General features: G+C 51.1%; 1 protein-coding gene across 4 annotated transcripts in view; it reads right to left on the bottom strand.

Annotated features, from left to right (window-relative positions):
- Window positions 1-8,021: 8,021 nt before the first annotated feature.
- Window positions 8,022-27,452, bottom strand: part of GTF2IRD1 (GTF2I repeat domain containing 1) — a 68,116-nt gene continuing 48,685 nt past the window's right edge. For 2 of the 4 annotated variants that reach the window (XM_064467690.1, XM_064467691.1), the window contains exons 16-28: window positions 27,279-27,344; window positions 25,924-26,107; window positions 24,679-24,737; window positions 24,430-24,495; window positions 23,500-23,583; window positions 22,311-22,494; window positions 21,492-21,520; window positions 15,977-16,024; window positions 12,508-12,585; window positions 10,749-10,941; window positions 10,232-10,269; window positions 9,177-9,313; window positions 8,022-8,397 (exon numbers count right to left, since the gene is read on the bottom strand). In XM_064467690.1, coding sequence (XP_064323760.1) covers window positions 8,323-8,397; window positions 9,177-9,313; window positions 10,232-10,269; window positions 10,749-10,941; window positions 12,508-12,585; window positions 15,977-16,024; window positions 21,492-21,520; window positions 22,311-22,494; window positions 23,500-23,583; window positions 24,430-24,495; window positions 24,679-24,737; window positions 25,924-26,107; window positions 27,279-27,344 — 1,241 coding nt within the window. In that variant the 3' untranslated portion in view covers window positions 8,022-8,322. The remainder of the gene's footprint in view (window positions 8,398-9,176; window positions 9,314-10,231; window positions 10,270-10,748; window positions 10,942-12,507; window positions 12,586-15,976; window positions 16,025-21,491; window positions 21,521-22,310; window positions 22,495-23,499; window positions 23,584-24,429; window positions 24,496-24,678; window positions 24,738-25,923; window positions 26,108-27,278; window positions 27,345-27,452) is intronic. The other 2 variants (XM_064467693.1, XM_064467692.1) reach the window with 2 other exon arrangements.

Here is a 27,452-nt window from a genome sequence, read left to right as displayed (position 1 = left end):
AAGACATCCAGCTTAATACACAGCCTCCATGGATTTTTACCAGCAGATTCCTGAACTGACTGTTATATATAACATCTGATCAGTTAATCTTGATATTCTTTCTAGGTTTAAAATTCAAGGTCAAGTCTTCTGGCAGAAAATACTTTGATCTAAATTCCTTGGTTTAAAGTATTTTGTATCGCTTTTCTTTCCCCTCTGCTAGTTAACCAGCTGGGCTTCAAGTACAGTTTGAAAAAGATTTTCATACAACTACAAGGCAAGCAAAACATTTCTCTCCAACAAGGGAGCCAGACTGGGAAACCAAAAACATTGGAAGAGAGGAGTTGAATTCAGAGTTATTTTTATCATAATTAAAACAAAAAACAAAACCCACGGAATTCCTTTTCAAGCTCATAGTGTTCTGAAAAGAAATTGAGACCAATACATACAATTTTTTTTTCACTTACTCATTAGTTTTGGGGAATTATCCTGTTTCATCCCCAGAAACTTGTATTATTCTCTTTAGCACTCTCAAGAGCTAGGATGTCTTTATCAGAAGGCTTTGTTTCGCTACATGCAAGAAGTTACAAATTTAACCTCAAGCTAAGTGTAGCATAGGGGATTTCAGTCAACTCACCCTTGAAGCTTCCATGGGTAAATCTAAATATCTTTGACGACTTCCATCTAACATCTGAGAGCCTGAAAGCCTTAGGGTACGGCTTTTGAAACTACTGGAGCCCTTAAAAATTTGTGAAGGGGTGAGTAGAAACCAACTAGTCTTACACTGATCACCACAGACCTGCTTTTCCAGGCAGAAAAACTTCAAAACCCCTGCAAAACCTCACACACGGAGGATTCGGATCCAGTCTCAATTCCTCCACCCAGGACTGCCTTGCCCTTGTCCAGCGCAGGATGTGTGCCGTAGTCTGCCAGCCTTTACCTGGTGTCTTGCCATCTCTCTGTGCTTTGGTTCCAGGATTAATGTACATGACCTTTGAATTGACGGGAAGTGCAGAGGGAAAGGAAGGAGGAAGCCCCAACCTCTCAGAAAAAAAAAAACAACACAGAATTATATTGTCTTTCATGTTTTGCGCAGAAGTCAGACTGCAGTGTCTGGAAGCTATGTGCCCATCTGACAGACCCTCAGAGCACGGGGTCCATAGTTCCTCGCTGTGTACTGTTTCTCTTATATATAAATAGAATCTCTTTCCTTCTCCCAGTTTATTTTTTTAATTGCAATTCCCAAACCAGCATAGCTCCACTACAGCCCAGGAGCAGCAACATGCTCTTTGTATCAGAGAACAGTAGTGATGACGGACCGGAACAAGACTATAGTGATCCACATTTTTCCAGCACACGGCTCCAGATAAGCTTATTTCATGCTCCTTTACCAATTCTCCTTTGCTCCAGTTGTCTAGATTCTGCTGCAGTTTTCTTTCGCTAGGCTTTTTCTCCATTAAATAGTAAATAAGGACATGCTGTATTTTTCCTTTGAACATGGTGGACCTGATAAGGCTAGTGAAAACACGGGTGGTACAAATATTTGGCTAGTAAAAGCACAGGCACTGTTTTCTCTTATCATTTACTCCTCTGCCCTCAGTTAAGGATGTTCTGGGAAGCTCAGCAAGGAAGGATGTACTAGAATGTCTTGGCTCTCCCCTCCATGTCCTCCCAGAGCGATGTTCTTAAACCAAGATCCTTCTATTACCATCATTTTTAAAGACAATATGAAGTCTATAAAGCAGACAGGAATTCTGCACCCATTTGCTTACTGTAATTCTTGAAAAGAAGAAGGAAGCATTTACAAGTAATTCACCTTTTCTAACAGATTATTACAGGGACAGTAAATGTACATTGTTCCAAAGATCAGGAATAAAAAACCCCAACTTGATGCACTACCCAAAATTGCAGGCGCCAGAATAGGTCACGGAAACCCCTAAATGCACCTACTTGTAGCACAAAATAAATTGCCACTTTGAAAATACCTGGCAGGTCGGTGCAGCGAGGTGCTTCGATGAGCACAGTGGTTAACGGGGACATTAATAGTATCCGCGGCTGCTGAGTAAGTATTCACATTGCAAAATGGTCACTGCACTCGCAGGCTCATACAGACATTGCTGCATCAGTTTGTGCTTCCCAAATTTTCCTCCCAGCCATGCCAGGGACCGAGCGCCTCTGAAATGAAAGCCGAGACGGTTGCGCACAAGATGGCAGAGTGGGAGACGTGCCAGCATCCCGCCGGGCGCTCCCGGGGCCGCTCCAGCCCAGCGCCAGGCTTGGGCCGGCACTGCAAGGCGTCCCAGGCAGCAGGAAGGACAAAGCGAACAAACACGAACCGCGATAGCTCAGATCTAGTGTAGGCGCACTGAGAATTAATTCAGCTCTATTACAAAGCTCTCCAAGTAACACAGAAGCCAGCGCTGCTTGTGCCTCAAATAAACCTAAATTGTTTTTTTGCTATCCAGAGGAAATGAGATTGGGAGTTTGCCAGCAATGCTATATCATCCAAGAGAGGGGTTTGGGGGTTTTTTTTGTTTTGGTTGGGGTTTTTCTCCCCCCCGCCCCGCTCCTCACCAAGAAATCTGTGCCAGCGTTATGGAGCCTAGATCAAGCCGTTGACAAACAGACCAGCAATTTGGGCAGCTACATATTTGATGTGAACACCCACCACACTGAAGGCTCAAAAGGGATTCTTGTTTGCAATTAAAGAACACAGACCTTCCTACTCAGCCTACATTTTCTAGAAGAAAGGAGTTTGGGACCGTTTTCGCTTTACCTTACAGAATGATTTCATTGGCAGCTAAACTGTAGAAAAGCCAAAAAAATTCCCAATAAAACCAACAATTTAGGGACTTGCCTGTGTTCAGTTTATGGTTCCAGTCTGATCTTCCTAGACACTGTCCATCCCTTCCCCTTACATACTCCTCCTGTACAAGCTGTGCAGGGGGTGGCAGGGGACCGTGGCAGCGAGGAGGCAGCAGCAGGCTGGCTGTGATGGGGATCGTCTTCCAGGGTTATGAGCTCTTCAAACCTGCTGCTCCAAACCCGCCTGTCACCTGGCTCTCCTTGCCTCCTTGGGGCACAGCACAACCTCTCCCAAGAGGCTGGAGGCCACCTGAAAGTGGTGGCGAAGGAGTTTAAAACTGAGCAGCAAGGAGCAGCCCAGCATTCCTAGCAGGGAGCCCGGGACATGGGAGCGCTCTGCCCTGATCATCTCAGTCTCAAGAAGTCAAAACCAGATGCAGTTTTCCTCAGCTGCAGAGCCGAGTAATTTTTGTGCAAACTAACCGTTCAGCATTACTCACCGAGGGAGAGCGTGTTTGTCCCCATCCATCACCGTCCTTCCCAGAGAGGTGATGTGCCTCGGGAGGTGCCTGGCAGCGCCGGCGTGAGCAGCATGTCAGCGCTCCGCACGGGAGCTTTCTCACACATCAGTGCCATCCTCCGCAGAAGCTTCCTGAGGCAAACACCGGGCCATCTTATTTATTTTTGGCAAACACAGTCAGCTGTCACTATCACTTACACGCCTGCAGCTCTATTAGCGCTTCTAAATGTAATCAGCCTATTGCATCCTTATCTACAATTGTTCTGCACTCAGGTCTATCGACATCTGGGCATGAAGAAGGTGGTCTTTTTTTGTCCCAGCTGCAACAGAAGACAGATTTACTGATGCAGACATCAGCAACATGAACAGTAGCTTAAAATGAGCCATTAATATCAGCAGAGGAACTGCAAGGAAGCGCATTCCTGTAGACAAGTCCCAAGGATTTTATAATCCTTTATAAGACCTTGGCCCTGCAGTCAGCTCTCCACAGCATAACCCAAGGAGCCTTCATTGCTTTTCCCAACCCAGGTCACCTGTGACCCTCCCAGCTCTCCCAAACCCTAGGAACAGAATTGCTGGGCAGATCTGTTTGTCCAGAGGACGAAGAAGAGCAGGAAGCCCCCATGGAACATGCCTCCATGGAACATGCCTCCCTACCCGGAGCGAGCCCCGGATTACCCAGGCAGAGCCGTGCTTGCTCAGGCTGCGGGGCTGGGTTGCAGCGCAGGTGGACACTACAGTTGTTGGGCCTCGTTACCCTCCTGTGTCCACACAGCTGCTCCCAGAGATGTCTGTCAGTCTCCTCTGCCACCATCTGCCATTAGCAGAAGAGGGCGAAGCAGCAGAGCCGCCTCCTCCCTGAGGCTGCCGACGGTAGTGGACGTGCCGCAGCCCTGCACCGCCAAATCCTACAGGCAGCGATGAAATCCCAGCCCCTGCCATGAGGACTGTAAAGCCATTTTAGTAAGATGAATGAGCCTGCTGGGGATTTGGCCTGTCCCTTCTAGGAATGCCCATTTCATAATCTTATCAGGGAAAAAATTAATAAGTAACTTTAACGACGGCTCACAGAGATTCATTCCACTTAGCCATCACCCCCCAAAAAACCCCGCTCATGAAAAGACATTAAATCTTCACATGAGAATGGCCAGTTCAGTTCAGCTACATCAATTTGCCCTTAAACCCCATGGACCTGTTAATCTGAGTCTGAGGCAGCTGTTTAACATTTAAACATTAGCATTTAAGTAGGCACTCCACTGGCAGTGTCCTCATGAATTACAGCACCGCAGCTCCATCCCCCCAGTTGACCCTGGTGCCTCCAGCATCACCCGCTGCCCACCAGCTCTCCCGTCCAGCGGCACAGGCCCATCAGTGGGGTTTCTTTCTCTGGATTAGGTAATCCTAATCAATAGGATCACCAGTTAAGATGACGGCCAGGTGTGCACATGGGGTTTGACCTGCAGGAAAGTGCTGAGCCCTGGCCAGAGCCACGCAGGAGCTCCTGGGGAGTCAAGCCTTGGCACCGCTGGGACAGAGCCTCTCAAGACACCTCAGCCTCCATTTCATGAGCTTTAGCCTTTGATTAGCTACATGCTATATGCTGTATAGGCTTCAAAGGACTACATGTCATGTATATGCTAGCCATACTGCTCCATGCGCTTCTGGAAGGGGCGAGTTACTGCGAGGAGAGGTAGGGTGTAACGACTGCCAGGGAACAGCCCAAAATTTGGGTGTATTTCAAATTGAGTCTTTCTTTGGCATCAGCTGAATGCTTCAAAAATTTTTTAAAAATTAAAATTGCCCAAAGAAGGAAGCAAGACCTTGCGCTTGGCTGCATTTTTAGTTTCCTAGCCTTGCCATAGAACCAGGGGAAGAAGATTTCTCATGCGCCAGCCAGCCATGCTGGCCCATCGAGCTGCAGCCGACAACCCGTGATTGCTCTGAAAGGGTTTGCAGAGTGTTTCCTCACAAATGCATTTGGGCTTCTGAATAAAAGCCCAGATGCTGTTTATGCTGTTCTCTAGCATCTCGGTGCACTATATTTTTTAAAAATGATTTGAATCAAAGCTCTCATTCTTTAATTAAACTTCATTTAGCTGCCATCTGCCTGGGATCAAAATGCCTTCATGTTTTGCAACTCTTAATGAGGATTGTTATTGGATTTGTAAACACATAAACAACAAAAAACCCCCCACCAAAGTCTTTGAAAAGTAATAAATGAGGAACGTGGCTCAAGTGTTAAGATCTGCATCTTCACTTGTCTAATTGTAATGGAGCGGATCCCATTCAGCAGATAATCACGTTATACACAAAGACTGGATATAAAAATACCCTGCAACTGCAGGATCAAGATTAGGGAAGCTGCGAGAATTACAGCTGAGGGAAAACAGTAATAAAACGATAACTGTCATTTTTTCCAAAGTGGGAAAGGGTCACATGCAAATGCAGGGCAGGAGTTTCCCATCCCAGCCACAGAAAATGAAAAGTGGATATCCTGGCCCTGAAACTCCCCAAATTACAGCGGGAATTATTGCTATTCACTCCCAAAAATATATCTGTTACCAGAACCCAGCAGCCTCAAAACCCAGCCTGGGGATACTGGAGGTGCCAGGCAGCACGGAGCTTCCTGACCGAGCAGATGTGGCAGGGCCCTTTGGCGAGTGGGCTTGGGGGCTCCTGGGGCTCCAATTAATGGATCAAGAAACTCAGGGGAGAAAACCTGAGCCCAGAGCCTTGGCTCGGCCCGTGCTGCAGCAGCACAGCCAGCCTTCCCCTGCCCCTCTTGCTAACCAGGCTCTGAGCCGGGGATGCCGGCTGGGGGAGAGGGAAGAGGCAGAGCGGGGAAACAGCCCTACGCTGCCTCCTTGCTCAGCTTCCATCCCCCCGCACGTTTACAGGCTTTACGATTGCATTCAGCTTTCTGAACTAAATCATTAGTCCCCAGCATAGCTCTCATGCCCTAATTTAACTCCACTGCCTGCACTCACCCCTGCCTTTCGGCAGCAGCAATTAGGGCCCCGTGCAGGGTGCAGCGCTCCAGACCTGCACCCCGCGAGCGGCCTCCCCTCCGCTGCCGGTGCGCTCGTGGGATGCCGGGACCGGCAGCAGACCCGGGGCAGCCTCAAACATCTCCACTCATTACTGAACCGCGCCGCTGCCTTTGGTGCTCTGGCAGCAGACCTTGTTATTTTAAAGTCAAAATATAATGAGTGTGCCCTCTTAGGAGACACCTACTCAGTGGGGTTTGATCTGTGAATAAGCCCCTTTCAGACATTTTGGAAGAGAAAATCGTATTTTTACCTCTGAATCACATTTCTTTATTTCCTAATTGGAGATTCCACAGGTTTCAGCATCAGGCAGAAACATGAAAGACTTCAGATTTTGATGCAAACTGCTCAGATGTCAAATTGTCTTTCTAATTGGGGTCGCTGATACAGATCTTTGCTCTTCTTTCGGCTACTGCCTTTGTGCCGTCTCCTACATTTGTTTGGGCTTTTATTATCTCGTGATCATTTGCATCTAACTGCACAGCAAATGCAAGTCCAGAGCCAGGAAATGAAAGCACAGCTGCCTTGAAACGCTTCTACCCACCATCAAAACCCTCCAGTGGCCTGAAAAGACCAGGATTCGAGCAGACCGAAATCCCATAAAACAAACAACGCAGCGCATTACAGTGGAAAAGCTGTCACAAGCAACTTTGATCCTGCACCTACGGCCATCCACCTTTCAGCAGAGCCCGGCCGCTGCTTTCGGGGCCGGTTTGCTCTGTGACAGGGCTGTGACCTGTCCTGCAGCCTGGAGGGACGCCCAGCAGTGGTCACCCCACAGCGACACCGCGCATCGCTGCATGGGACAGCACCAAAGCCACAAGCCCCGGGGCATCTCGCTTCACTGGGGGTTCACGCTGGGCTGCATTTACCTACGCAGAATCTGGGATGTTTCTTCTCGTTGGCTTCTTACGCTGCCCTCATGCCGGCATTAGCTCCCACCACGTTGCGCCTGCGCACAGCTCTCGGCGGACAGAAAGCACAAGTTAAATTCGTGTGCCGGTCGGCACCATTAGCTTCTGCTGCCAAACTCTACGTGTGGAATGGAAGTAAAATTGCAGGAATTTCAAATATCACCCCTCAGTTTACTGGGTTTGCTTCTTATATGGGACAAAGGGGCCCAGGGCACGAGGAGGAGCCCAGGGGCTCCCCTGGATCCTCTCAGCAATGACACTCGCAGCTCTTGGTCCAGTGTTATGGAACCAGTGGAGCATCGGCAGGACCAGCCCCTATTTAATGTGGGAGCTTCCCCCCAAATATGGCACCAAAGCCTCTCAGAAAATCATGAATAGTGAACAACTTCATTGGATGAAAATAATTTCCTGGTTCAGAAGCTGGTTAAACACACACAACTGAAAACGCTTCTGTGCCTTTCCAAGTCTGGGGCGGCAGGAGGTCAGACATGAGAGGGCCTGGGGGGATCTGGCTCCTTGAGGGGCCTGAAACCTCCTTCCTGCTTAATCCAAACCTGCTTCTGCTCCAGCGCCAACAGGGCTCGCAGGCGCAGGTCTCTGACGCTTGTAAGGGCTGGTTCCCTCGTCCGTCACCGCTGCAGTTTGGTACTGCTCCTCCTGCAGCTCTGTATGTAAATTTGTATGCCTTTGATCTAAATTGAAGACATCAGTGGCAAATGAAGCATTAAAACGTGTCAAACCTCTTGGTTTCAAGCATTGGTGACACTAAGGATTTTATTGAGCAGCGAAAGCACAACAAGGTCTGTCCGGGGGTGCCCTCCTGCGCTTAGTCTTACCTAAATGCTATTTATCAATAATATACATAATAAAATAAGTACTTTTAAGAGCAAGGCAACACTTTTTATTTTTATTTAAAAAGGCCTTGATGGCAGGAATATAGTGTAAAAATCATTGGAAAAACTAAAAGGCATTGATACATATTGGAATATACACTTTTTACATAAATTACATTTATTTATTTATTCTTTCATTTGAGGTTCTTATTCGGTATTGAGGTCTAATAGTTAATAGGTCCTGGGATCTGGACGTTTAGACCACCATAGTCTAACATGTACATGTTCATGGGCCATTGCTGAAAGAGAGGGAGAGAAAAAGAAGGCAAAAGTCTCTGTTAGGACACAACAGAAAACCATGAATACATCAAATCTCTGACATGTTCCGACATGGGCTGTTGCTCCCATTTTCCAAATACGATAAAAGAACCAACCCCAAACCAAAACACCACCAGCAAACCTGACAAAAAAGACCCTTCCACTTCTCTTGCTTTTTTTCTTTTATTATTTTTCAAAAAGCATTTGCTATCATCCACAACCAAAGCCAAGCCCTGAGGGAGAGCAGTTGGATGCAGCTCCCTGATTTTGTTTCCTGCTTTCACAGTGCGGATGCGCGCCGGAGCTCTGCATTGCTCCCAGGATGGAGCCGAAGCAGCACACCCGGTGCAGGCCAGACCACGGGGGAACCGCTGGGTCCTGCCACGGGGTGCCACGAGGCCAAGGCGCTGCCACCAGCACCCATGTTTTAACCCAGTGGGGTCAGGGGATTTGCTCAGGCTGGTCCCTCGTGTGGCTCCTGCTAACAGCACGTGCTGAGCATCCCCCCAGGGATTGATGTGGGAGAGCCCCAAGGGGCAGCGGGCGCTTTGCTCCGCTGCCCTAGACAAACCCGGCGGGAAAAGGCAGCCCCAAAGCTGCGTCCCCTCCTTCGCCAAACCTGCTTGTGCCATTTTACATCACACTTTATAGTGTTTGTCAGGCAGAGGGAGATGGTGACCATTCGAGGAGAGCAGAGAGCAGCATCCTGAAGCAGAAACATAGGTAGGCAGTAACCCCCCTAATATTTGGAAGGCTTTACCACAAGTGAGATCTGATTTGTTGATGATGTAGACTCCATATTGGAAGAGGAGGAAGAGGAAGATGAGGAAGAGGAAGATACCGAGTTCCCTTCGGAAATCCTCTTCCGCTTCCGTTTGGGAACGCTGGTATCTTTCTCTGCAGGGAGAGAGGGAAGGCATGAGGTGTCCGAGCTCTGTGAGCAGCCCCTAAATGGGGGGGACCCATCCCGCCACTCTGACCTTGCCTCCCACTGAGCGTCCCCCTGATCCACTGTGCCACCGTTGGTGACACAGGCTTGGCCTCCGCGGCCTGGCACGGAGCTGCCAGCTTTCCTCAGGCACCAGTGAAGAAAATCCCCAAAATAAGCAAATGTCAAATTCCAGCACTTACAAAGCCCGATATCACACAGACTTGTGTCCGCGCTGGATGCTTTGGGGCTGTGAAAGTGCCAGCTCTGATGCCAATACGCCCAATTACACCTGCATATATAGTTTCTTGTGCATCTCTCTTTGCACCACGTTGCAGCATGCTCTTGCTTGCCAGATTGCTTGCTTCTCTACCTAGCCACCTACTTTCATAAAACTAGTATAACCCTAATTATCTCTGGGGCTGCTAATTCTGACACATTTGATTAAAACTGGCTGAGAGTTATTGGGGAGGATGGGATGGGGAGAGAAATGCATTCCCAGCAATCACAAAAACCTTGTTTCCTTAGAAGCTCAACTGCTAAAGAATGGCTCAAATTAAGGGCTTTAGCCAGTGAATAAATTGCTCATGGTGAGTAAATTGCTAATGGAAAAGGGATAATCAAATCCTCCAGAATACACTGAAAGTTTGAGTCTAACAGCCCAGTCTCTCCCCAGCTCACAGGAGTGCCATTGCCTAAGTTGATGGTTTGCTCCTGAGCAGAAGCTGAGCCTGACTTTTCTTTTTCCAGCTAGGCTCTTCTCGCCAGCCTCTCCTGGGGATATGGGAGGTTCAAACGCCTCCCCAAAACCCCCATCCGTTTTGCCCATATATTCTCTCTGCCACAGGGCAGGGAAACCCGTGGTTGTTCCTTAGCCTTCCACTTACCTGTCTGTTTGGCCTCAGTGCAGATTTCAGCAAATGGCCTGCGTAAGAGACAAGCAGGGTCAGAGCAGGTGGACCCCCCTGTTTCTCCCCTACACGCCTGCCCGTGCTGGGACACAGCCCAGACCCCAACCCTGAGATGCCTTCTCCGATACCCCCCTGCGCGGGTATGGGACACGGAGCCTCCCCACCGCTCCCCAGAAGGAAGCAACCCAAAATAACTCAGCTGGGTCTCTGAGCTGTCCTGCTACCTGCCCCCGTGCCGTGCCCCTTCCCAGCATCATCATCTCAGACTGCACAAGGAGGAGGGGATAAACCGGCCCAGCTGACGCTTTGCCGTGCCCACCCATGGCTGAGCACCTCCCTACGGCGCAGGACAGTGGGTGCTGGGGATGGAGCGGGTCCTCCATGGCCCTGCGCCGGTGGCCCCGTGGTGACTTACCCCACTCGCGGCTGGAGAAGCAAGGGCAACACTTAATGAACAGAAACCTTCCCTGGTCACAGAGCTGGGGAAACTTACTGGAGCTGGTTTATAATCACCATCCGGATGCTCTCCCGTGCCTTCAGGATCTTCTCCAGCCGATGGATGTCGTAGGTATTGGGGTTTCTGAAAGGGATATCATCTGGCAGCCCGGTAACCTCCACGGCATCAGGACTGTCCCTGATGAGTTTATAGGGCACCATGACGGGCCGGTTCAAGCCCAGAGCCTCTCCTGTAATGGCAGAGCAGAGGACAATGCACTGGCTTTACCCCACAGAGCTCCAGACCCAACCAACCGAGGGACCAAGAGCCCTGGGAGGACTTTGGGAAGCCACGGCTGCCACGACGCCCGACCTTTGCTGCCGCCACGTCCCACCCAGCTGTTTCATGTCTGCCTGCCCGGTTTGTTGCCTGCTCCATTAGTTTCCGTTTAGGATCCTGCCAGATCCTAAATCTGCTGCCCACCTTTCTGGTTACCCCTTTAGTTCCTGCATGGTGGGGAGCCGTAAACAATCCTCTCCTGTGCTGGTCCTGATTATAAGAGGCTGCTCTGGCCTTGCGTGTCTGCATCCCCCAAACCCGGAGGTGCGAGCTGCCCCTCAGCCACATTCCTGGCTTTCCCTGCAGGGAGTGCGTCCCTGGAGCCCACCTGGCATCTTGTGCTCCATAATCCGTGCCTGGACCATGGGAACGCAGGGATCTGCTGTGGGCTCAGCCCCCACATGGGCCAAGTGCTGCTGAGCTGGGGAGGATGGGGATGCTCAAGAGCATGGGCACCAGCCTCCCCTGGGGCTGCGCCCACATGCTGGCACCTCCAAGGGGGCAAATCGGCCCCCGAAGCAGGACACAGCCCGTGCTGCGAGCAGCACCCCAAAACAAACAGGGTTTGTGGGAAGAGTGAGCTGCCTTGACAAGAGGAGACTTGAGAAAGGAGGGGAATGACGTTCCCCACTGCTTTGCTATAATTTTGGCTATTTTCCTTCTCCTTCAGGCAATTATTTTGAGCAGAGAGGTGAGGCACCGCACCAGAGCTGCATGGCCCAGCTGCGCAGCCCTGGGGTCTCATGGGCTGAGAAATAACTGCACAGCACTGACACAAGTCATGCCCAAACGGGGACAGCCATGGGCAGTGGCAGCCCGTGCCCGCAGGGCTGAGAGGGCGAAGCCGCTTGGGCCATGCGTCCTGCGGCTGGCTCCTACGCTCCCCCCACCCGGCTGCCCTTCCTGCTGCGCCTTTTCCCAGCGTCGGGTGGAAGGAGGGGTTTGCTAGGCAGCACAAGGAGCCTGCAAACAGCGTTTTCAAATCTTCTTCGATCTCCTGACCTCCTTTTCCACCGCGGCTCCAGTGAGCTTTTCCGCAGCCGTGCCTCATGTTGGGCTGCGGCTCCAGCCTTGCTCCCAGCCCGGCAGGCTGCTTGCCAGCAGGCTGGCGCAGGGCAGGCACGCTCAGCGCACACACCGCGGCACACGCCGGCTCGGGACACGTTAAAAACACATCAAAGGCTGATGCCAGACTGAACAAATCCTGCTCCTCGGCTGTGGTTTTTTTCCCATCCTCCCTCCCCTCGCCAAGGAGGAGCTGTCAACAAGAAGGTCACAGTCCCACCTGCTGGGAGTGAGACACGGGAACATCCCCGGGGACGGGCTGTAACGTGAAGCAGTGGGATGAAACCTGTGCTGCAGCGGGCTGCCGTGCACTCGGCCTATAAATAGAGGCCTTCAATCAAATTAATTTTAACTATGGCTGCTGTCAGCAAAACCAAACCCGCTTGGCGATGCGTGCTGACGGGAGACTCACCGTATTTTTCATTGAAAAGCTCTTTCACTTGCTCTCGGAGAATCACCTTCTCTCCAAGCCTGTTGGCATCATCCTCATCTGCAAAGCAAAAAAGGACAGGGAATAAAATACCTTGTTTATTTCTGAGCCCCTGGAAACCCACCACACTGTTACAACACATGACCGTGTCTCTGTCCCTCTGCCCCAGTGCGGCGTGGGGACACCTCAGAGGCGGCTGCTCTGTGCTTGCACCTTGCGTTGCCTTTCAGAGCCGTGCAAAGTAGCTATAAAATGCTGCCAAATTTGCATTTGCCATGCGCTGCCACAGCTGAGAGCATTTTACATCCACTTTGCGGTGCTGTAAATGACTGCAAAATACGCAAAGCAACGGGTACTCAGGCCCCCAGTGCCATGAATATTCCCACAAGTGATATCAAGGAATGAGATAGCACTTTTATAGCTGGGGTCCTAAGTACAGTATTGTTTTATAATATGCCATATAATCAGCTTGGCTTTACTGGCTTTTTTAATTATCCTCATCGTGCCAAACAGTTTCTCCTCTGTTCTCTCATTTCAAACAATGTGCCTATGTCAGTAGATTTTTTTCCCCCAGCTATTCTGCATCCTCAGGGGGGCTCCAGGAAAAACAACTGGGGTCAGTACTGGCCCTGTTTGATGCTTTTCACGCTGCAAGTATAAAGCACCAACTGAATGAACCCTCTCTGCCTCTCGCCGGGGTCATTCCTCCAGCCCTGAGCCAGCCGGGGAGCGCAGTGCAGGGCCAGCTTGGTGGGGTCTCCTCCTGGAGGGGAGGCATTACCACCGTGAGCCTTGCTGCACTGCAGGCAGGCATTTTCACCCAGTCTGGCCCGCCGCGGGGTGGAAATCCAGGATGGTTATTTAAAACATCAAGATGAGTGCTGCAAACCTCAGCATGAGGGACCCGAGTACCCTCTGCCCTGGTCTGCAGCTATTTAATTTGAGTTTGAGCAATCACATGATTTTGATTCTGATTTTGTGCAATCACATGATTTTAGTTTTGTTTTTTAAGCAATCACGTGGCTTGCAATTTTGTTTTAAATGCAAACTGAAAACCTGATGCAAGTCCCTTCCTCCCTGCATGGGGCCCCAGAGCCCGGCGCTCAGCACCCCCGGCAGAAATCACAAGCCTCGCCACCCTGCTGCTGAGGGTCCTGGAGAGAAGCTGGCACCCGTGAATCTCCACACCCTGCTGCTGCAGGGTACGGCCTCAAAAAAAGCCTCTTCTCCACCTGGAAAACAACAGTTGTGCCTGGATATAACTAGGGGGAAAAAAAAGAGAGGGAGAAGTTTCTGCGAAGGAACGTTAGGGCCAACTTGTGCTTCACACCCAGAAATGGCAACAAAGCAGCTTGGAAGGGATGGAGCAAAAAATAAATAAAACCGAAGAAAATCAAACAAATGCCGCCAAGGAGCTCTGATTTCAAGAACCAAGACCTCGCCTTGTGGTGCTGCTCCCAAGGCCATGGCAGGCCAGTGGGGGCAAACCCCGCGGGCTCCCTCTGTGACTTCCTTGTCATTGATGCTCAGTTTCTGGGCTGTAAATACACACCCGTGTGGATGTGTAGATGGTAGCAGACAAAGAAACACCAAAATTAAGTGTTTTCACTTGTTTAATTCTCTTGGACTGAAAAATGCAGCAGCTGTTTCCCTTCCACTTATGCCCCGAGCGACCCGAGTGCAAGAAACAAGATTCTAAGCAGGTTTTTTTGCATCTTGCGGTGGGCAGGACTCCCAAATTCCCATCCAAGGACACAAACAAACACCACTAAAAACCTGGAACTGAGCATGCATAACAGAGAAGCCAGAGAGGAGGCTCCGGCTGGCGGCACTGCTTCCTGGGGACCTGCGCCTCCGTCCCCAGGTGGCTCCGGGCAAGAGGGATCTCCAACTGCCTTTGGCTTTATCCGTTTGGGTTTGGGAAATAATTGACCCAAGGAAGCCACTGGCACCCCTGGGATGTACCGAGTCCTTCCCATAAAGCAGGTTTATGCATGCTGCTGGCTTCACCTCTGTGTTATCAATATTTTCTTTTTTAATTCAAAAAAGTAGCCAGTTGATTGACTTATTTTTTCCCAGCCCTGTTTGCCTGAAGCAAGGAGCCCTGCGCTCCATAGGCACTCATGTACAAGAGATCATATTTTTAAAGCGCCATTTGCTCTTTTCCAATAGGACTTGTCAGAGCTCGACATTTCTTTTAGAAACACAGAGTCATATTTACTAGTTATTTAAAACAGGGTTTAGGTGTCTGCTGTTGGACAACAGGATCCAAAACACCGCCTGTTCCTCTAGTGACTTTAAAAAATAAACCCAACAGAACCAAATCCAAGGTATCCCTCAGGTAAATAATGGCTTTGTCTGGGTTCGCCATGCCACGAGCAGAGCCCTGATCTCAGCGGTGAAGCCACGGCACAGCCGGGCAGGGTACCCAGCAGAGCCTCCCCCTTCCCTGTGCTGCTGCCAGCATCCCGGGGCGCAGCTCCAGGCGAAGCACGTCCTCCACCTGGCCACCGCGTGCGGAGTAACAGCCTCCCGTTATCCGAACCCCCGGCGTGAAGCCTGTTTCATCAGGGAAACAGCCACTGCCCAACACATCCCACCGGGAAAGCGACTCGGGTCCCTTCTTCAGGCAATCCCGGCCATGTCAAAGAAACACCCAGCTGGGTTAGGCTGCTCACAGCGGTCAGGATCGGGCCCTGAATCTCAAGAGGATAAATACATGCCTCTTCCCCCTCCTTCCAGCTTCAACACCCCTGTGTAAATCTGGAATAAACCCACTGACTTTACTGAGGCTATTCCTCAGTAAGTCAGGTTTAAGTACAGTTCAAATTAGCTCAACATGTGTGTGTTTTCAAAGCGGAGCTATAAACTTGCAGGAGCAGGCACTTAACATCTAGACATGCGGCCAAAATCCCAGCTGATGGGACTAAGGCTGGATCAGCCAGAGATACGCCATGCCCTGCTGCAGATGCAGGCAGGCAAACTCTTCTTTACTCCTGTAAATCAGTATATATGTTAAATCCCTGGAGCTTACACGACTGCACAGCGGCTCTGGCCCAGAGTATGTGTTAAAGCAAAGAAAGAAACCCCAACCCAAACCTGTGCAAGAACTCCCTGTGAATGGCAAATGGATGTTTTCACAAATTAATTGCTCAGACACATGGATGAACCGAGGAAAACATGGCAGGTTGGTTTGTCTGGAGCAGAACAGGCACCGATGCCCGGGGACTGCAGCAACGGTGCTTAGAAATGCAGAGAGGATTAATAACAACGATAAAATACTGTTAAACACATCCTGCATCATTCAGTTCTTGGTATCACAGAGGAACAGAGCAGAGAGAAAAAAAAAATACCTGAAATTTGGGATTTTAAGACATTTTCATTCTTAAATTAAAATGCAAGTGCATTTCTTGTCTGCTACCATCTACGATGCATCAACTGAGCTACGTACCATTCAAGGCAGCGTAGGCTTTTTCCAATGACGTTATCCGTCTAGGGGCTAGAGCGCAAGTTAAAAGAAGACAAAAAAAAAAAAAAAAAAGAGAGAGAAAGAAAAAGAGAGCCATGAGTGCTGCAGCTTGGTTTCTTGGTCACAAACAAAAGCAAAACCCAGGATGACACTATCCCTAGCAGCTTAGAGTTCTTCTGGTCCCAGGGCCCCTTGCACAGAGATGCTTTTGGTAGCTAAATAACTGCCCCGTGAGCTGGGCGGGCGGGCTGGGCTCTCCACCACGCACCAGGGACCTGTTTTGGGCTGTGCTTGAGCCCACGCGCATCCCCTGAGCTACTCCGTACTCCCGAGCAGCTGGAGGTCCACACATGCCCAGAGGCATGCGGCTGAATTGCAGCATTTATGGCACGTGCCGAAGCAGCAGCGGTCGTGCCGCGTGGCTGTGCCGAGGAGAAAAAAAATATCTGAGGTTAAAGCAGATGGAACCAAACAGGGAAACTGTGTCAGTTCTGCAGCAACGGCGGGGGGGAGAACAGGAGGAAAAGGGATCCCTAAGGAGAGGCTGGCGCTCGCCACTGACTCCAAAGTGACGAGCAATATCAAAAAGAAATTAATTTCTTGGGGAAAAGCAGCAGCGACAGGGATAGGTCCAGGATTTGCATGATGGGCAAAAGGAGGAATGGAGCAGCTCGTCATGCCAAAGCCGGCAGCTGTGGGAGACCCAGCAGGGGGGACAGGAGCTGCAGGTTGCAGCACCACGGAGGGTCTTGCTGCCAAACTGCAGCACGCGGGCGCCGGCAAACTGGAGGGGATGTGGGGAGAGAGCAGGGGCGTGCGTCCGAATTTGCCGAGCAGAGGTATGAGCAAGCTGAAGTAGCTCAAAATATGCACCACATGTTTATCTCAAGCAGGCTCAGAAAGGCAGCCATTGCAGCACACAGGAGACAAGAGCTCTGCCGATGCGTCTGGCCCGACGGTCTGCGCAGGGAGAGCGCTTCGGTTCAGCGGCACAAAAGGAACAGAAATCGCAGGTTTTGCACAGGGCAACGGCAGGCACCAACATTTCAGTGCAGACCACGGTGACCTGGGGCGCTGAGACAGACCCTGCACTGCCTGGGCTGCAGGTGGATAAATCTGGCTGCAGCACTGCTGCTCGCTGCCACGCGGCAGGACCCAGCTGGAAAATAAGCGACGCTGCCCATAACCTGGTCCCCCGAACTGCTGGGTGACACCCTGCCTGCGTGGACAGTCTGTGGGCAGCACCCACCACAAAAAACGTTTAGGCAAATACACAGTGCAAAGGGGGAGAGATGCAGATGGGTCATGCTGGCACTGGGAAAGCCAAGCTAGAGACAAAGCCAAGAAGGAACAAGCTCCTGGCATAGCTCCTGTCAGGGAGAAATGCAGGCAGGAGCACGGGCAGGGGCGCAGGCAGGCAGCAAGGAAGAGAAGCATAGAGCAGCATCTTTCCAATATGAATCAGAAATGGTTTCGGAAGGGCAGCCTGGCGATTCATTTGGTTTGTGGCAACTCAAAGGCATTTTCAGTGTTTCAGGTGATGATTTCAAGGTGCCGTTATGAAATTACACTGATTAAGAAAGATAATTAAAATTTCTTGTCCTGGTAACCCACATGTGCTGCTCAGCCTTAACCACAGGAGGCATCCCACCAGGCCCACGGCTGCTGTGCTGCGTGGCGTGGAGTGCATCCCTAAGTGCCAGACCACAGCTGGGATGGAGCGGCACCCATCTCGATGAGCACCCTGAAAAAAGGGGGTTTTGGGGTCTCGGAAGAACACGTCAGGATATGAGACTGGAGTGGGAGGGAGGCAAGTGCAAAGCAAACATGAGGGCTGGGAAGAGCTGGGAAATGGCGCTGCCTTCCCATCGGCATGAGGATGCTACACAAGCAGGCGAAAGGGAAAAGGAGACAAAAAACAGGCAAAGGAAAATGTGATTGGAATCATGGAGGTGCTTAAAAACAGGCTTTGAAGCTCCACAGCTACTCAAGACTACCTGCTTGATTTTCCACCTTCAGACTAACCAGCTAAACACTAAAAACCGATTCACCCCGGATAACAGGAAGGCGGATCAGAAGGAAAAATAACCCGCTGCTCCCGCAGGGACTAAATGTCAGGGCTGGGGGTGAAGGGAGAGGGGCATGGACCTCGAAAAGCAACCTGGTGATGGAGCAAGATGCGCTCCGCTCTCATCACTGCCCCATCAAGTGTTTTCCTCTTTTCTTTTTTTTCTTGCTAGGAGTTTCCAACGCGAGGCACATCTCATCAAAGTCTTGCGGAGGATTGTGCTCTTGTAATTAAAAAAAAATATATATAAAAAGGATGCCTGGATGTATGGGTTTTTTAATTAAAGAACACTGCCTGCCCTACTTTATTAATTGGAGTATGGGAAATAATGTATCAGGGTGGTAGAGAGTTTGGGGAATAGGACAGATGGAGCTGGTGTACATTTTCAATCAAAGCACATAAAAATTAACATACAGAAAGATTTTTGTGTGTGTGTGCTAGATTACTTATGCTTGATTTTTTTTTTTTTTTTCAAAGGCTCAAATTAAGCCTGTTTTGTATCTCTGTGCCTCAGGAAAAGACGAAAAGAAAGGGTAAGTGCTGTGTTTATAGCGCTGGAGCTTCACCCCTGCTCTCCCAGTTCTGTTTTAATGCCAAGAGATGATTCTGCTTTGAAAAAGGTGTTTTGAAGGTCTTTTTTTTGCAGAGCAGAAACTAGCGGTGGGGAGAAAAAAATTTGGAAATCAAAAGGAAAATCTAAGACACCAGGAGGGTTGTGCGGTCGGGGAGCCAGGCAGGTAGAGCGCTGGCAGAGGCACCTGTGTCCTCAGGGCCATCGTCCCACCTTCAAAAGGCTGCAAATCCACACTGCAGAAGGGGGTTGCAGCCACTGACCTCCTCCAGGCACTGGGGAGCACGACCGGCTTAATTTTTCCAAAAAACCAGCCTCATTCCCCTCCAAAAAACCTCCTTCTGCAAAGAGCATCCCTGCAAGCATGCACCCCCCCAGCCGCCTCTGTGCCGGAAGCCTCACCCCCCCACTGCGGCCCATTAGGGGGGAGATAGCATCTCGACCGAGAAATTACAGATAATCTTGAGAAGAAGCATGCTTGGCTCTCCGACTGTACTGAACTCCTTTTGTCTGTTTCTGCTGCACTTAAAAAATGGGTGTCCCCAGAAGAAAGAGATAACTGCAGGACCGTGGACGACTGGCCTTCTTATCTGGGATGTTCTTTGCAATGCAGGAGGTGCACAACTTGTTTAGAGCAAATTAAACCCTGTAATTTAACCTAAAGGCAACTAAAATCACCCCAGAATAATTTTAAAATATGCTTACGTTAAATTTCCATTTTCCCTTCAAATGTCTATTTTTCATGTAATTTTTGGCCAAAAAGGTCCACAAAAAACATTACCTCCCTTACATTTATACAGTCATCTCCTGGGCTTTCCAGCTTTTAGATGCCTTTGCAATGCCATCCTGCTTGGGAGTGACTATTGCTTTCATTTTAACGCTCCTCTGCGAAATAAAAGTGATTTGCATTGATTTTGTTTTAACGCCAAGCATGAACTTCTGCTCCTGCTCTTCATTTTACATGGCAGGACTTTACCACACAAGATTGAGGTAAAAAGAACACTCTTAAATTTAAATTTTTAATGATCTAGGACTAGTTGGAAATCATTAATTTTGTTAAGGCAGATGAAAAGCGATCAAAGCCAAAGCAGTGAATGTACCGCTGTGTTGCCACCATCCGCTTCGGTGTAATGGGGTGGAAAAGCAGACGAGAGGTTAATTGCTGTCAGTGGGGACTTTTTGGGGGCAAAATAGAAATAGCCTTTTTCTCAAGGAGACATGTCGGTGGTAGTCTGACTACAAGAAAATAATTACAAGTCCTGGAATTGTCTCTGAAGATTTAGCAAATATATGAAATAGTCTGTAACAAATTGAGATGTCAAGTAAGAAAAAACCCTCACCTGCGACTGCTGTTATTTAAAACCCCCGTGGGAGGAGAGGGCGTGAAGCCCTGAGCCTGGCAGGGATGCTGCAACCTCCTCCCGAGCCCGCACGGCTACCACAATACACAGAATAAAACATGCCTTTGGGTTCGTGCTAGCATGTGCTAGCCCGTGGTGGGAGCATTCAGCTGGAGGAGGAGGAAAAAAAAAATGTTGTGCATTGAAAAGAAAATCAATTTCCTCTACATCTCTATCTATCAGGCTGCGTTTCCAAGCCAGCTGGCAGGTTGAAGTATTTGCCTTCTGATGTGCTCCTTTGTTAATGGTGTGATTTGTGTCAGATCAGCGTCTCTTAATGTAATTATACCGATTACGGCAGAGGAACGGGAAGATAAGATGTGGCTGGAAGAGCGGTTACATCCTCAGCTCACTCCAGCGTTATAGCCATGTAATTCTGGGGAAAACCAGAGTTCTGCGAAACTGGCATTTAACTGAGGGCTCGTTGAAGGTCCAGCCGATGTGAGCCGGCACCTTGCTGTTTAGGACCAAAAGATAGGAAGTCTAAACCCAAAGTCCGCAGAGGTCTCGGGGACCTGCCCATCGACTTGGTGGGGCCATACACAGGGATGCAGAAGGTCAACGCTCGGACCATGCCCTGGATTGAATTTCTCCGACAGCTCGCCTTTTGTTAGAGTCCCCTCGGGTGTCTAACGCCTCTTTGCTGTTCCCAATAAGGGCATATAAATGTTTTCCTCTCTGTCATATTTGTCTTCCCTAAATTGTGCCATCCCATGGAGGCTGGCCAAGGAAGCGGGAAGCCATCAATAAAGACAACATTTTTTGCACCCATCTGTGCTCTTCCAACAATTGTAAATACAGACATTGAAAACCGAGACAGGTTTTTACCCGCGTTTCTGACAGCGGCTCTCTTTTCTGGGCAGCCTAGAAGTGAGAGACAGAGCTACCGCAGCGATGCACGGGCTCTGGGACAGCGATTTCTGCAGCTGGGTACGGAGCACGCCTGGGACACCCCATCCTCCCCTCTCACGTCTCCCCCAGTGTTTCCAACACGTGGGATGCCCACAAGCCAGCAAGAACTTTCACTCCCGTGCTGCTGCAGCCCAGTGCGGACCCTGTGGTTCCTCACCCCCTCCCCAGGGCCCTCCCTCACCAGTGAACCTGCCAGCTCATCGCAACTCTTAGTTATTTTAAGAAAACGCTTAAGAAAGCGGGCGCTTTTCTAAATACAGGATGCAGATCCCTGCCCTAGATTAGCTCTTGAAAAATGCTGTCATTTCAAGGCAACAGCGGCAGTACCAATGGGTGCCGCTGACACCAGCTGCCTCGGTCAGGGGAGTGTCAGCAAATGCACCAAACAACAACAAAACCATAGTGGGAAGCCGGAAAGGGAAGTCAAGGGCAACCTTCCTCCAGCTGATAAAATTATTGCACACCATCCACGTCTTACAACTCCCTAAGCACCACTAAATGCTTCACCAATGCATTGCTTACGTAAAAAAGGCATAATTCTCTTACCGGGTTTGGGGATGAGTCCTTGAAAAGGCCTGTAAAAAATAAGGAAAAAAGGAGATTTAAAATGAAATGCCACCGGGAAGCCATCACGCCTGGCCTGAGCACCCTCCTGCAGCCCAGGGAAGGTTGGGGGTCAGCCTGTCCTTCGTAGGCGGTGCCATGACCCAGGCAGGACCCGGAGGAGCTCTGCGGGGACGGGGTGCTTGCAGTCCCCGGGGACACGCGCCCTGCTTGGGGCAGCACGCACCGTGCCAGGAAGCAGACGGGCAGCGTGGCCCAGCAAGAGGGTGACGGAGCCACACTTCAAGCCTGTGTTTTTCCCAGTCTCACCTTACAGTGATGCAGCGATAAGTGCCTTTGCCCTCCCCCTTGTGTCCCACCTCCTTTGGCTGCAAATCCCGCAGGACCCCCTCACAAACGGCCAGTGCCCGGCACCTCTCCAAGTGCTGTGGGAGCCTGAGCACTGCCTTTCACCAGCAATGAACCGAGCAACATTCCTCCTATCTCAAGACTCCTAGAAAAGGCGCTGGGATGTCTCTGCCCACATAACCATCGCACCGAGCACCGTTTTCTCCCGCCAGCACCTTTCCCACCACCTCTCCAGGCAGCAGACAGGAGGAAAGAGCAGGACACTATTTTACAGTGTCCCCGTTTCTGTTGAACCATTAGCTGTCAACTTGATAGCTGTCTCGGGGGCTGGAGACATTTCTAGTATTTACAGCCCTGGCCCAATGGGGCTGGCAGAGCTGGGGGTGCGTTTAGGTCGGCCTCCTCCTCTCCCCCTCCTGCTCGGCAGGGTGGCGGACACCTCTCGCCACGTACCTCGTCACGGTGAACTTGATTTTATCGGCGACGGCCAATATCCTCTCCAGATTCTGCGAGCCGAAGGTGCACGGCTTCCTGAAGGGGATCCCGGGGGGCAGCCCCTCTATAATCACCGACCCTGGATTGCTCTTGATCCGCTTGTATGGCACTTGCACAGGGTATTTAATCCCCAAGGCCTCACCTGGGAGAGAAGCGAGTGGGAAGTGAGCAGAACACCAGGGATGTGATTTCTACGGTGACTCTGGCTCCATCCCTGGCCCTGCCAAAGCACGGCACGGCGTGAGCAGGCTGCTCGAGGCACCACATCAAGCATTACATCAAGGACTAACATTTTCAGGCCAACTCCATGATGGGAGTGGCGGGGTCCCAAGGCAGCTGCGAGCATGCAGCAGCGCTGGTGGGGCTGAGGAGAAGCACCAGCCTGTACAACGATGCCCATGCAGTGCAGCGGGAGGGTTGGAAATCAGCAGCTTTGCTTCAAGACATTATTTGGAGATAACTCCATAGGCATGTTCCCTCTCTGAGGTCTGGCTGCAGGACTGAGGCTACACATTTCCTTGCAAATAATTGCTCTTGTGGGTACTTGCGAACTTGCACAAGTCTTACTGCTGCCTAGAAAATGGGGATAACGTCATTCCCCTGCCTTGCTTGATAAAGAACAGACGCGAGGGCAGGCAGGCCGTGGGAGCGCCCAGCAGAGTCCATGTAGGTGCCCTAGGGACAGGAGGAGCGGCATCTACTTGTCCCCCAGCGCGCCTGTGAGTGCTCACCACGGCCCCTCCTTATTCCCTTCCCAACCTCCCACCACCCCCCACACTCCCACAGCTCCACAGTTCTCCACTGATGAATTTACCACCATTGTTCTTCACACAGGCGAGGTTCAAAGGAAAAACCCACCGAAACGTGGCTGGAAAGGGCAGGCGGTGGGAAGGGCTGCGGCGCGCTCCCCACCGCGGGTTCCCCCCTGCTGCGTGGGAGCCGCTAGGCAGCAAGCGCCCACGGCAAAGAGCACCGATTCCCAGACCCACCGTCCCCTCCCCAGCCCTCTGAGGTGCCGGCCACTCAAGGGGGAGGCGAGAGAAAGCACCTGGCAAGGAGGAATCAGGAGGAGAAGGGAGGGGTAGGGAGACAAAAATTAGGAGGGGATAAGGAGGCAATAAAACCAACTCCCACCCTGGTTTCTCACCGTATTTCTTATTGAACAGGTCCTGGACTTGTTCCCGCAGCGTGTTAGCGATGTCTATTCTGGAGAGCCTGGCATCATAATTTTCTGTAAAATAAAGAAACAATTATGGACTTCTGCTGGTAAATTAAAAGGCACTCTGTGACTTTTAAGTAATGCCATTTTCTAATTATAGGAAAGTCCTTATCTTGCAATTAGCTAATCTCTGGAGTGGGCCATTCAAAGTCCTTAAAAATAATCTAAACAGAAATATGTTTCTTTTTCCCCCCGCCTGTTTGCTAAGAATAAAAGCCGCATGAAATCGAAGATTCAGTTGCGATAACTACCAGCATTAAAATAAAACACACTCCCAAGCCTCTCTGAAAAGCCAAAGCCTTTGAAAAGCCTCCGTCCCTCCCCGGCCCCGGTGGCCTGAGGAAAGGGATGCTCAAGCAGGGCAGCATTTGCACCCCCCAGCCCACGGGCTTCTCACCACTGCTCCTTTCCCTGGTGGAGCTGCCCTGCCGGCTGCTGGTGCGTGCCGGACCGGAGCAGCACTTACACAAACATCATCTGGGTGGAAAAAGCCCCAGAAAAGCCAAACTCCGACGCTTGCAAGACTTAATTATGCATCCTGCAAGGTCAGATGGTGAGATAAGCAAAGCCAGTTAATTAGGGCACCATGCAGAGTGCTTCAAGCCTCTTCCTTGGACCTACGGGACTGCCCGCCCCTGTTGCGTGTCTTGTCTTCTGGTAGTCTGTCCTTCCCATCCCCTCACCCCACCTCCTCCTCTCCTCCCCTCCCTCCCATCCTTGCCTTGCCTTGCTCCTCCGCCATCCCGCCGAGCCCTGCCCCACGGCCGCTCCCTTCCCACACCTGTTTGCTCCACACAGCCCCCGCCACGGGCCAGGGACTCTGCCTCCAACCTCCCGCAGGTGCCTCCAGGCCCTCACCTTGAAAGCCCTGTCTCTTCACAGCATCCTCCAGCAGCACCTCGCTCGATTCCCTCTCGCTGGTGGCTGAGACAGGGGACATAAGAGGAATTAGGATTCGTGGTGCTGCTGGGGGAGACACACAGGAGGGGGTTTCCAGCCAAAAAACGAGGTGGGGAGGGAAGGCAAGAGATGCGCTGTACGAAAACGCTCTCACTCCTCTCCTACCTAGTCCTTAACGGCCCGGCTGCCGGGCGTCTCGCAGCCTACCTTTGGCTGCCGGGCTCTCCGACGACGGCTCCTTTATGCCCTCCGCCAGCAGCTCTGGTCTGGAAAACAGCAAGAAGCAGAGGGCACGTGAGTGAGCATCCCGGCCAGCAACACCCCGCTGCTCCAGCATCCCCTAGGACAACGCTCCTCCAGCCACAAACCACTAACCGTGTCTGGCTAACACAATTTTAAAGCTCTTGCGATGCAGCGGGAGAACTTTGGAAGTCATTTTCATGCCAACAGACTCTTTAGTGAGCCAATGTGATGCTCCTCAGAATGAGATTAAGCTGGCGAAGGCTGAGCAGCTTAAATCGGCTGTTACAGACTTTTAGAAGGCACGGTCCTGCGTGCTTCTCGGGGATGGGAGAAGCCATGCACAGCTCCTTTCAACACACCGTTGGCCCCAAAAATTGTCACTTGGTATCTAATGCTAAAACCGCATGCTAAGGCGACGGCAGGGCTTGTTACAAGCTGCGTTGAAGCTGTGCTAGAGAGAGGGGTCTGGCATGGGGACAGGAGAACCCCCAAAACGCGGTCAGGCTGGCCTGGCAGCTGCTGGTCTGGTACCACAAAAATCTCTGCGCTTTCAACGTTTATTTTCTGTTTCAGCCAGCAGCACGTTGGTTGCATCAGCTCTCTCCCCTGCAAGGGAGGCCGAGTTAGCATTTGGGTGACAAACCCCTCAAAATACCTAAAGACATTTTTAAATCCATCTCTGCTGGATTCGTTCCCTCCTTCAGGGCAATGTCACTGTGTGACATCAGTCATGGCTTCTCACAGCCCCCCCAGCTCCCGTGACACCCCCTGCTCCCCACTGCAATGCAGCATCTTCCCTGATGCCCGCAGCATCCCGCTGAGGCACAGATTTACACATCTGGACCTCGGCCAGTGCCGCTTCACATAAGAAGGCCCTCCAGGGCTCCCAGCCCCATTCCTTGCTCCACACCTGAGCACCCTGAAGGTTAAAGGCTCTGGCTCCTCTCACCCACCCTTGGGAGCTCCCTGCTGCTGTGGCCAGACCTTTGCAAAAGTGGATTAAAACCCCAAAAGACATCAAGGGAGAGATGGCAACACCACCGCTGCCTCTTGGGGATGGCTCCAACAAGGCAACCACCCACGGCTGCTTCTAATCAAGCAAATTTATTGAAGATGACCAAGTGACGGCTGTTTCCCAGCACACTGTACAGCAGCAGGAGCTCCGAGCAGGAACATCCTCCCAGGACATGGCCGCTCCACCTGCCTTACCTTTTAATGACAAACTGGATGTTGTTGCTCGCTTGCAGGATCTTCTTCAGCTTTGCAATCCCGAAGCAGTTGGGGCGCCGCAGCAGGATGCCCTCCGGCAAGCCCACAACGAACAGGTCCTCAGGATACATCAGGAACTTGGAGTAGGGAACTTTGACTGGCTCAGATATTCCTATGGCTTTTGCTGCGTGGGGACCAAATCTCATTAGTTTGCTGGGCCTCCATGTCAGGTCAAAGCAGCAGCGACACAATATGTTGGTGGGGGGCTGGAAAGGTTTTTGGAGAGCTTATTGTCACTCTGTGCCTGGTGGGGATGTCCCTGGTGCTGGCAGACACAGCTGAGGAGTAGAGCCAGGCAGCCGCCGGGAGGTGGCTTTTGCATTTGCTGCATTAACACAGCCTGCCTTTCGGTGGCACACATTGAAGGGGCTTCCTATAAAGGTTGCAAATATCTCTCCACGAGGCAACGGGACCCCACGTCCAGACCTCCATAATGTCCCTCTGCCAGGTGAGGGGACAGAGAACGTGCCTGGGGGTGCCCTGCCAGCCGGTGCAACCCAGCATGGTGAAGGCTCCCTTTCCTCCGCTAAATATCGCCAATAAGCAACTGAACAGCTAGCATCAAGCAGCGCTGTTTGGCCAGAGGTGAAAAACCAGGCCAAAATTCCACAAGTGTGGGCGAGGACTCCCACTCCGTTACTAAAGCATGGAGCGCATCCAGGGCCATCGCCCGCCGGCCATTCCAGCTGCATCCCCAGCACCTACCCCTGCCCAAGAGCATCCCAGCCCTTCCCCTCTCCCCCAGTCACAATGGGCTCTGCCCCCGCCTTTTGGGGACCGCCAGGCGGAGCCACGTCTCCTGGTCCCGCCAGCGGCAAAAACTTCCTGCCAGCTCTCAAAATGCACGCGTGGCCTCATTTGTGGGTTAAATTTCTGGGTTAAATAACCTTTCTAAAAAGGGGTGAGCAGAGCATGCCGAGTGCCAGCCTTCCTGGGCCACGCCATGACCACCTCAGGTGGAAAACTCCCTCTGATATTTCAAACAAGTGGTGGCGGGGGGGAAACATTTTGGTCCTTCCCTCCACAGGAGGAAGGCTGAAGGTCACAGCAGCAATTCCTGGGCTGCAGCCAGCAAAATGGCATCGAGGAAACAAAGGGGAAGAGCTGCAATAACAAGGCCCTGGGAGATTTCAAATGCATTTGTAAGCCCAGCAGACAGCAAATGAACAAATTAGATTGCACCTTTACTCAGCCGCTGGTTTGGAAATGGTAGGTGACATTTCAGAGCAATTAGTAGCTCCCCACGGCAGAGGCCGGCACTTGGCATGATGAACATGTGTTAATGACCGTCTTACCGTATCTTGTGTTGAACAAAATTTCAACTTGTTTCCTCAAATGACTTAAAACGTCCCCTATACCATCTGCAAAAAAATAAAAAGAAAAAAAAAAAAGGAAAAGAAAGAAATGCTCTGAGAAATCAGCTGCCTCTGGGGCAAGCAGTGCACAGCGCAGGCAAGAGCCCCTGAGCT

Source organism: Phalacrocorax carbo, chromosome 17 (genome assembly GCF_963921805.1).
Source record: "Phalacrocorax carbo chromosome 17, bPhaCar2.1, whole genome shotgun sequence".
Classification (NCBI taxonomy): Eukaryota; Metazoa; Chordata; class Aves; order Suliformes; family Phalacrocoracidae; genus Phalacrocorax; species Phalacrocorax carbo.
Note: the sequence above shows the minus strand (reverse complement) of the source record. Positions and strands in the feature narration are given on the sequence as shown.